The sequence below is a fragment of the Octopus bimaculoides genome, chromosome 4 (assembly GCF_001194135.2).
Source record: "Octopus bimaculoides isolate UCB-OBI-ISO-001 chromosome 4, ASM119413v2, whole genome shotgun sequence".
NCBI lineage: Eukaryota > Metazoa > Mollusca > Cephalopoda > Octopoda > Octopodidae > Octopus > Octopus bimaculoides.
Window position 1 is genome coordinate 89131876 of NC_068984.1, and position 11487 is coordinate 89143362.

General features: G+C 34.2%; 1 protein-coding gene across 2 annotated transcripts in view; it reads left to right on the forward strand.

The window, feature by feature from the left end:
• The window catches only part of LOC106883765 (twisted gastrulation protein homolog 1-A), a 91303-nt gene that overhangs the window by 68568 nt on the left and 11248 nt on the right, over positions 1-11487 (forward strand). The window contains exons 1-3 of one of the 2 annotated variants that reach the window (XM_014934885.2): positions 405-557; positions 3089-3329; positions 10941-11150. In XM_014934885.2, the coding sequence (XP_014790371.1) occupies positions 3107-3329; positions 10941-11150 (433 nt within the window). In that variant the 5' untranslated portion in view covers positions 405-557; positions 3089-3106. Of the gene's footprint in view, positions 1-404; positions 558-3088; positions 3330-10940; positions 11151-11487 lie in introns of those variants that run through there. The other variant, XM_052967226.1, reaches the window with a different exon arrangement.

An 11487-nucleotide genomic window follows, 5' to 3' on the forward strand; every position in this document is an offset into this window, starting at 1 on the left:
TCTCTCTCTCTCTCTCTCTCTCTCTCTCTCTCTCTCTCTCCACTTCCCACCCTCAAACTTTATATCTATACTTAATATTTCTTCAGTTTATTTTTCTCTTCTTCTTCACAAATCCCTTTCATATATTCTTCTATTCCTGTCTAAGCTGTTATTAAAATGACTTCCTATTTTGTATTATATATTCTTTTCACTTCTCTCTCTCTCCCTCTGTTTCTCCCTCCCTCTCTGTTTCTCTTTCTCTCTCTCCCTTTTTGCCACCCTCTCTGTTTCTCTTTCTTTCTCTCCCTTTCCCCCTCCCTCTCTGTTTCTCTTTTCTCACTGACCAATCAACCAATAGCCATTAGGACAACTACAAGCTACTAATTAAATCACCTACTGCTAGTTGTGAGCTATTGAGGTACCAAAGAAATGCAGTGAGAGTTGAATGTACAGCCTTAACACAACTGCTCTGCTTCAGTATCTTGTGTTTTTTGGCTGCTGCTTTCACTGCTATTATTGTTGCTCCTAAGATTCTCTTCATTTCTTTCTAGAGAAGCCACCTACTTCACCAAGTCAAAGTATGTTTTTTGTAATCTTTCTTACCCTTTTTTCAAACATTCACTCTTCTTTAATTACAAAAAAAAAAAAAAAATTAACAAATAGTAAAAGGGTTATGTGAGTGTATGCGTTCATAAAATATGTATTTTTTTCACAATGGATGTATTACTTTGTTTTGGCCAGTCTTCTTTCCCCCACCCCGTTTTATTTTTATTTTTATTCCCACTTCCTCAGTCTCTATTTTACTCTGTCTTTCTCTCCATGCATCTATCTGTCTATCTATCTCTGTACAGGAATATAGTTTTTTTCTTTTTGTTTGTTTCTTTATTCTGCATGCTTTTCTCTATCATTTTTAATGTGTAATTCTTTTGCTAAAACTTCCAATACAATATATTATTGTATTACAGAAATAACTATTTAAACCAGTCTAATGTTTATCAATGGAAAAGTTTCAATTATTTCTTATCTAATCCATTGTTTAACAAATGAAGGGGGAAATTTTCATAAATAGTCTACTTTTATGCATGCTGGAATGGTAAAGGCACCACTTGTTGTGTACATCATTAATTTTCTTTAAATACATATCTGTAATGTTTATATATATTTATATATATTTTTTATATATATTTATATATATTTTCAAATGTATAGTAACTTATGCACTAAATGTAGTCGCATTGTTAATCTTCTGCTGTTTCAGTCTTTGGACTGTGGCTCTGTTGGGGCATTGCCTTTATGTTTAGTTAATCATATCAAACTTAGTACTTATCTTTTTTTTTATTTAACTTCTGGTACTTATTTCATTGTTTTGTTTGTCAAACTTCATAACATAACATAAATATTATCACAGATGCACACAAATACATATGCCTCATATACACACACCAAACATGCTTCTTATAGTTTTTGTTTTAACACATTTCATTCTGAAGGATTGGGCTACCAAGGCTATAATGGAAGCCCTTTGTCCAAGATGCTACGCTGTTGAACCAAACCTAAAATTGCATGTTAGCAAAGCAAACTTCTTAAACCAGATTTGGATCCCTGAAATTTTCAGTGACTTTTCTATTATACTTAATTGTGGTGGTGGTGGTGGTGGTGGTGGTTCTTGTTCAGCCCAAGTCAGTTATAATTAAACAGACTTATTATCAAAGGCACTCCAAACACGACAATCTTGTTTTAAATGTATTCCTTTTTTTAAGACACTAGGATGTGATTTGAAGGAAACATAGCTGTTATCTCTAATCATTTGTGCATCCATATAGCAGCTCCATCGATAGTCCATTCTGATATATATTTGTAAAATTCTGAAACCCCATCTCCTATAACAGTATATCTGACCAGGCTCAAGCCAGTCCCACGTAAACTGTCAATTCTTATTCTCTGCCATTGAGTTACCATGCTTCTACTCACACTTACACATTGTTACTAGAATAAACACATCCAGACATTCACTTTCACATAAGCTCACAAATGTGGTAGTATGTAAATGTTTTAGTCTTAAGTAGAAGTATTGGTTGGTGTATTAATTTCAAATTTCATATTTTGTATTTATCTGAGCTTTTATCAATATATTTTCCAATCAGTTTTGTATTTTGATAGGCACAATGTGCTAATATTTAGGCTAGAATAGTTTGGTTTTGTTTTTCTGTGACTTTAGTCCTAACTTACAGTTTTAATGTTTTTATCTGCTGCGACAAACTCCTCTAGATTTGATATAGAAGTATTTCTTAATTACATTAACTTCCCCTCAGGGTCATACTATTAAAACAGAAGGTGGAAGGTTTTCATTTTATTTAATATGATTAAACATATCCTTGTGGGGGTGTTAATAAAATAAGTACTAGTTGAACACTGGGGTCAATGTAATTGATTTTCCCCCTCCCCCACAATTGCTGGCCTTGTGCCAAAATTTGAAACCAATATGAATAAACATTACAAATGAGATGAGGTATCTCTCTCAACCTGTCATGTAATTGAATCAAAGGGGATCATCTACATCAGAATTCAGCTGCCATTTTTCACTTACATCTATGAAGGGATCACAAGCCACCATAATTTATTGAATTCTTGTATTTTAAGATTAATTAATGAAGATTAATAATAATAACTGTGGAGGGGATCATTTTGGCTGATTGGCCTGAGAGCTATAGCTTGCTGATTACATAGAGGCTCAAATCACATCCATGATTAAAGGGGAAAAACACATAGGATAATATACTCTTAGTTTAATACTATTTTGGAATAACATACAGGTTAGTCACAGTGGGAAAGTCTTTGATCATTGATCTGCTTGATCAGGGTTAACTTTGGTTTAAACAACCACCACTACTGCAACCTATCATATAATAATGGGATGTAATTATTAATTGGACTTCTCCAAACTATTTGTAACTATTGTGTTGATAAATATCTTCACTAATTAATATTTTTCTCTTCCTATGATTCTGAGAAAGAGAAGAACAAAAAAACTTTTTATTACTGAAAACTTCTGAATTTATGCTTTTTATAAAAAATTATTCTGTATGTTTTTCGTTTTTTATTTTTTCAGCCAAATAAATTAAAAAACATGGATAGATTACTCCAGCGCCTGTTGCTGGGATTTGCAGCTGCACTTTATCTTGTTACGCTTGCAGCAGCCTGCAATGATGCCATCTGTGCAAGTCGAGTAAGTAAATGTCAACTAATCAAATGTTGTGAATGCGATATGACAGACAAAAAGAATTGCACCTGTTGTAATGACTGTCAGATCTGCTTATCTCGCCTTTATGCAGAATGCTGTTCTTGTGTAGGTAAGTTGCACATCTTGCTGTCTTCAGTTCCTGCTTTTGTAGTATTGTTGATAATGTGTATGTGTGTGTGTGTGTGTGTGTGTGTGTGAGATCATCATCATCATCATTTTACATCTGCTGTAAACTCATTGGATAGATTGTTGCAGTCCAAGTCAGTTCTTATTCACAGTTCCTGCCCTTCTAGATTGGTCAGACTACTACATCCCCCTTGTATGTTTCATTTCTTTAACATGGTTTCATGGCTAGATAGCCCTCCTAACAAACCACCTTATAAAGTGTGTAACACACACATCAATAGTATAACTTGTTGCACAGTTGGTTCATCAGTCACTAACTGGTAACCTTACCAAACTTGCTTGGTGAAGAATGATTTGGGACTCTGTAGAGCAGTGGTTCTCAAAGTAGGCAGTATTGCCCTCCTGAGGGCAGTGGGAAGTTCCAAGGGGGTGTTGAAGAAAAGTGGGACAATAATAGGTAGCAATTCATGTAAAATGTGGGGCAATAATGTGGTAATGATTCATGTAAAACAAAATAATGGGTGCGTTAGGTTGTTTTATTTGTGAAATACTGTTGCTTTGGACTTGCATCAGAAAGAGGTCTATGTTTGTGATGGTTACTTGGGCTGGGGGCACTAGGAATGTAGCCTGGGTGTCAAGGGGGCAGCAGCCCCAAAAAGTTTAGGAACCACTGTTCTAGAGGATAAACTTGGGTGAGTCAATGACCATCCAATAACGTGTACACATGCATTTTAAGTGTGTGTACGTGTGTAGTTAGTAACATGTTCATATTTCATTCAAATGACGTATAGAAGAAATAAGTACCCATCATCTCCACTGCCTCAAAATTGGCAGCAATAAGTCACTGAACATAACATGTATGGGTGACAACAATGGAAAACGTAGAATAACATTTTGTATCCTGGACACACCAAGTTGAATAGTACTGTGAAGTCTGGAGATCCTTTGAGCTATTCTGGGTGTCTCTTGTATTCTGGTACAAGCTCAGTTGTTTTGGCTTTATCTTGCAACTAGGCATATGGTTTAAGAATGAGAATGTGAATTTGGTGTGCATGCAGCTCTTTTCCACTATAGAAAACAAAAGAAAAACTTGTACTAGTCTAGCATGAGTGTAGCCACTCATCAAATTTAACAGGTGATCTATCATATATACACACACACACACACACACACACACACCTGCTTACTTGCTTATGATTATCTATCAAATCTACTTCATTTGTGGTCATTTGGTAACTATATGTTGCAGGTTTAGCTGCACATGAGGCATGTACACATTTGGTTAGAAAGGCCAAATATTACTGCATGCCTCTTTTCTTGTTTCTCTTTGTAGTGGTAAGTGCATACCTCCTTTATAGCTTCAGTATCCGTCAAACAGTGAGGCCACCAAAATAAGCTGTAATTAACAATGTCTTTCATTCTGGAAGAATCTATGTTACTCTTCATCAAAGTGATTTTTAGCTAGTCTTTGAACTACTCCACTGGTTCTCTGGCCAGGTTTTGACTTTGGTGTAGCTGGCCAAACAAGCTCTTAGAGAGAAGACTCTAGTCATCTCCATAGGATCCTATTAATTCATATTTGTATAGTATGGATTCAATGCTACTAGTGTTGGTTTGTTGGAAGATTTCTTCTTTGTAGTATTATTATGTCTGCCATTATCTCATTGAAAGTTTGATTACTCATAATTTTAATCATGCTCAGAAGATTCTCCTCTGTCACACTCATCTCATATCCTGCATGCTGTCATTATCATAACCCGATTTTGAATGAAAGTTTAATGTATATTACTACTTGTTCAAGGTGAACATTCAAACTTCTGAGGAAAAAGTTATTGTCTCACATGCTAAGTGTATTTCACATTAACCATTTTACTCTGTACAAGTGCATACTTTAATAAAGTACATTGCTCTCTAACCACCAGTAATTCTTACTACTGTAAAAATTAAGCAGCTGTTAGTTAATTTGATAATCATTATAATTATTTGTGTATATTTAGAAATGTGAATAAGAATCACCACTGATAACCTGATTTTGAAGCTAATTCTTTCAATGCTTCTATGCTGATAAAAAGTAATCAAAAAGGTTATTCAATTACACTGTCTGTATCCCACCTCTGCATGTATTCTATCATTAACTGCTGCTGACATCATGGTATCATGATGAAGTTTTTAACTTCAAATAGATAGATGTTTTCTATATCGGTTTCAAATGTATGCATGCTAAGTGGTTAAAGTGTTGGATTACAAATGTGGAATTAGTCATAAGTTCAAATTCTCTGACTGACATTGTGTGGGCACTGTTTCCTTTCTGTTTATTACAGTTGGAAAGCAGACTGAATTTGTAGGATATGACTGTAAAATATTTGATTAGTTAATTCAAATTTGTGAAAGCCCATCTTCAAATATATTAATTTGGTTCTTTTTTCTGTAGCTAATTCTCACCAAAGTTTTCTTAAATACAATCCACGCAACTTTCATTATGTTTAACATTCTCAACTAAACTTGAGCTCAATGTTATGCTTAAACCCTTTTTAATTGTAGTTGTTTCTTTTTCTTTCTTTCTTTTTTTTTTTTTTTGGTTGGTGGTGGGGTATTATGACTTCTCATAAACTTGGCCATTTTTATTTTTTATTGGTTTCACAAATATTTATATTTCTAGTATGTTAGTTTAACAAAACAGCTTTGTATTTTCTGTCTATATTTCTTTCATATTAGCCCACTTAATCATTCTAAGTCATTTACTTTATATCTATCCCTATCAGAATAAGCTATATTTTAATGATACTTTTTTTTATTCATCTCCAAATCCACACAGTTTTCGCTTCACATCTCCAAATCCACACAGTTTTCGCTTTACATCTCCAAGTCCACACAGTTTTCACTCTTACAGTCTATTTCTTCAAGGTACCGTTGATTATTTTAGTCCTGTCCCAATTAGATTACCACTTGAGTAGATATTGTACAAACCAGCTAATCATACCCTTGCACCTTCTGGTTTCACTATCATTTAGCAAGTACCAAACTTGTGATACATGCATTTTATAATCTACTTTGTATCAAGCAATTAAATGAGGGTATCTGTCTTTTGGTCAGAATCATTCACTCTGTCACTTGTATTTTGTATGCTGAATCTGATAATGCAATGTGAGTCTTTTTAATTTTGGTGCATAGTTTACCCTGATTTCAATGATTATGAAAATAACTTTATTTAAAGAATGCTACTTTAATGGGACAAATACTTTTGTCTAGTTTGACAGTTATACTCTCTAGCATCTCATCAAATATTGATTAAATCTATTTAAATTATCTATCTATAAAACAACCTTAAAGAACTTGAACTGTCTTTATTTCATCTTCATTAAGGAAAGGAGTCATGAATTTATTAATGTGTTATTTTATCTGTCAAAATAACCCAACTCCTTTCACCAGCTCCTCTTCAGCTACAGTGTTCTATATTGATGTTATGTTACTTCTCTCCTCCACTTTCTACTATATATTGTTGAGGTCATGCAATAAGAACACTGGTGTTTAAAAGATTTAACAAACTAACAAATACTAAAACCAAATTTTTAAATTCAGATTGCAGTATCTTGTTTTTGCTTTGTTTTTTTTGGTTTCTTCTTCTTCTTCTTCTTCTTCTTCTTCTTCTTCTTCTTCTTCTTCTTCTTCTTCTTCTCTTCCTCCTCCTCCTCCTTCTTCTTCTCCTCCTCCTCCTCTCTGAACAGTAGTCTGGTCTCAGTTTTTATAGCTAGGTACCTACCAAAAAATTTTGCTTCATACTTTTAAGTACATAAATGTTTGGCTATAAGCAAGAGCTATTTGCTTTTTACTTGTATAAATAGTGTTTGTGGGAGGAAGGGAGGAGAAAGGAAGAAAGTTATATTTCTTTAGAGAGCAACTGTAATACTTGCAGTTAGACATTTTGGCAGTTGATCAGGCCAAAGGTGTTTATAAACATGCCACTTAAGAAGAGATTTTAAGTTTGGTAGCTTCTATAAACTGTCTTCACTGTTGCTAAGGCAACACATCTATATTAGATACACTTGATACAAGAGACACAGAGTATCAAAAGATGTGTATTTAGGTTTTTGTAAATAGTTGGCAAAATGATATGAAAACATAAAGATGCATTCCTTGATGTATGTTTATTAATGTTGATCAAGGTAGTTTGTATTAAAGCTTACAAAATTGAAAACAACTTTGTTTATAAAAGAATGTAAAGACATCATATTGGGCTCAGTACCCAGCTTAACAACTTCAGATTTCAAGTCAAAGACTTAAGAATATATTATATATATGTATATATGTTTAGAGAGAGAAAGATTAAAAGAAAGAGGAGAACAAGAAACAATAGAAGAAACTAGATGTCATATATGTAGCAAGGAGCTGAAAATAAAAAGTTGACCAGTGTTCTGCAGTAAGAGTTGTTTCATATTGCAAAGCAAGGTAATAGTATAAATCCAGAAGTTGGTAAAAGTATGTACACAATGGTTAAGTGGCACAGTTGTCCTCACTGGTGCCAAAAGAAAGAGGCATAGGAATATCAGTATGAGAGTTTGCTGAATGAAGAAAATTCCTGAAAGTGAGATGGCCTACCCTAAGTATCTGCAACAAGAAGACCAATTATTAAAGTTGACAGTTAATAGCTAAAAGTGGGGTTAAAAATATGAAGGCAGGGAAAGGAGCTGTACTTCCAAGGAAAGTTGTTGAAATGCTGAAAATATTCAGTAATGCAGGAGATACATTGGTGAGTGACTTGTATAGTCAATATGATAGTAAAGGGTGCATTGCACTGTTATCATCAACAGGTTCAAGGGCAAAGAAATGTTTCAGAAAGAAGCTGTTGTAGCAATGTGGGAGTAAAAATAATTCAATTTTAATCCCTATATGGTTATGTGGGATTTTCAACTCCAAATCAGCCTTCCAGATGTCAGTATTCACTTTTGGAATATAACAGCCAACAAAAGGCATAGCATTGCTGCATACATAAGAGTTATTCAGTTATTCTTTATCTAATGGAATTCATTTAGTAACGCAGCACACACATACACACATATATATATGAAAGAGAGATATATAGGGATAGATGCTCATAACACACATGCCATAGATACACAAATTATATACAACAGATACGTGTGTATTTTTGTTGTCAGCAAAATATAACCAAAGCTACTATACAGACATCAAATCGATGTTTTTGTTGTATGAAAGTAACAAAGTTATTGCACAATTGATTTGGGAGTGAACAAACTTAGTCTCTTAGAAAATTAAGTGTAGCTAAATGGCTTTTGAACACCAGTCTAGCTAAGTACATGCTAACTCTCATCATGGTATTAGCATAATGAGAGTCAGTAATGAGTTCAATGAGGAATTTATCATGCAGGCAGATGTCCATCTAGGCTCAGTTCTCAGTTCCTTGTTATAGTTGTCCATGCCATGATAAAGGATTTTTAAATTAGCTGTCTATGGGAACTCCTGTCTGCCAAAGGCCCTATTTTTCAGAGCTATATCTATCAAAGAATTAGAGAAGAAATCTGCAAATTGAGCTCATCATTGATTCCCCCCTTCACTCAATAGCCTGAACCTGGTGCCCTCCAACTACCACTTGTTTAATCCAATGGAGGACAGTCTTTAGAAGCAATAATTTGATGTCACAAATGTGGTGAAAGTGGTTGTGAAGAAGTGGGTACAACAGTGCACACCTGAATTTTTTTGAAAGAGAATCTGATAGTTGGATTCAGCAATGGCACAAATACATCACTTGTAATGGAAACTATGTAGTAGTATGTTTGTACAGAGGAAGAGTTACTCTGTCAACATCTGCAATTTGAATGACCTGTTTCATACTGCGAAGCAGTGTAATAGTGTGAATCAATACATTGGGGAAAAGTATGTACACAATGATGGTGGCATATTTGTCCTCACTGATCCCAAAAAGGAAAGACATGGAAATAACTGTATTTCATTGCAGGTTAGGCAATCACATAAAGGTTCCTTCATTCACTCATTAATTGCTTTTGTTGGGCATTAGGTCAGCATTATTGAGCACATATTATCAAAGCTATTCCAGCCATCACTACTTCTTTTCCTGAGTATTGCAAATCCAGAACTATAGTTTTCAATGTGTTCCTTCATTTCCAAGGTAGTAGGTGTTAATTAAAGGAAATTTAGTTGCTAATTTTAGCAAAACAACTACCATTTAGTGGCTTCCCCCATTAGATTGAAGTAGTGGCTCTAGAGGTAAACATGTTAGGTTTAGTGGGAGTACAGTAGTTCATTGTTATTTCCTTGTTTTGTTTAATCCTTTTACCAAATTTCTGTTGGACTACACCCTCTTTATTTCAGTTTTATCTTTAGACTGCAGGCTTGATTAAGGTGCTTAGGGTCTGACTGCAGGCTTGATTAAGGTGCTTAGCTCCGGGTCAGCCCTAATCAAGAAGTCCTATCACATGCTGGTAGTAAACCAAGCAATGAGGCATGATTCATTGATCCATTTATATAATGTCTTCATCTAGCTGAAGACCATACAGCATGCTCAACCTACACTGATGAATTGTATCAGATGCAATGTGACACTGGATATATCTACACTCTCTCCACTATCCAGCCTATTCCTAATTCTGATGATGGCTACAATAGATGCAAGTCAGGTGGACTTGGTCAGAGTGCAAGAGTTGCATATATTGGTAGTGTGCATCTCTGCATAGTGTTTAGAACTAGTGCAGTTGTTATGTTGCAGCTATTTCTCTCTGTATGTGTTCTTGTTTCTTATGCTTATGTAAGTTAAATGGAAGAGATAGTGTTTATAGGGTGTAATTGTAACACTACTTTAAAGTATTGTATATGTGTCTGGGTGTTTGGAGGCGGTTTAGGAGGCCTCTATGTGGCTGCTCAACCAGTAAGACATCACACTCAACTCTTCCTCAAATACTACTCTACCGTCATGAAAAATAATTAAAGATACAAGATATTTCTGTTGCATGTGGTGTTATGTTTGATGTTGTCTTTATGCTTTTATCATATTAAGATTTCAGTTTTGTAGTGGGGTGGGGGTGCTTGTTATTGTTGTCGTGGAGGATATGTTGTGAGGAACCTTCTACAGTTATTTTGTTGAAAGTGTCATGCTGTTTTTACATTACTGATAATGTTGTTGTTGGATTTTGAAAAACGTAATTCTGAACCTTAGCAATGTAATACCACTAGAATTTTTTGAAAGTTTATGAAAGTGGCTTTGTTTTGGTTATTTATATGTGCATTTTGAAGAAGATGATGGATGGTCAGAGCAGAGTTGAAGGTTGTTCATTTTGTTAGAGATAGATGTGTGGAGCAAGAAATGATGTCTAGAGAGAAGTTATTATAGTAAAGTTAGCTTCATAGGTGAATGGATTATTTAAAATGTGGAGATTTTAATTATAGTGCTGATGCATCTATTTTTGTATCATTCATTAAAGTCTTTTATTTTTTTGTGTATGTTAAGGTGTTGTTGTTTGTATGGTGTATTAATGTATCAGATGCATGAGTTTTATGTATAAGGCATTTTCTTAAAAATATGTTCTTTTTCAGAAAAATTATTTTGTTTTTCATTTTCTAGGTTTATGTCCTCCACCAGATCCAAATGAAGTCCCCTATAAAAGTAGTTCAATTGAAATCCTTAAGGATCCCATTCCAGACTTGTTCAATGTTTTAACAATGGAAGAGGATGTACTTAAGCGATGGGCTTCTTACCACTATCAAGTTCGGTCAGATGCAATCCATTATACAATGGACAGACTTTCTGAAATGGAAGCAGGAGTTGGAATGCGTAAGTAATTCTTTTCATTAGGATAGTTACAGTGACTTCTGTAATGATTTTGTTCTTTCAATGGGTGCTGATCCTATTTTCTTAAAATAAAAATATTAAATAATGTCATCAGGTTACTAGTAGTGATAAGGTTTTGATTACAATTTTCTGTGCTTTACATGTGTGTACAGTATGAACACAACAAGAAAGTGCTTGTAAGCATCCTCCCAAGAATCAATGAAATATAGTTTGCTATGATCTGACATTAACTCTTAGGTAGATACTCTGTTGTTTTTCCTCAGTAGTTATGAATTTTAACATTTCTAAATAATGGGTATGGACATATATATATATATAT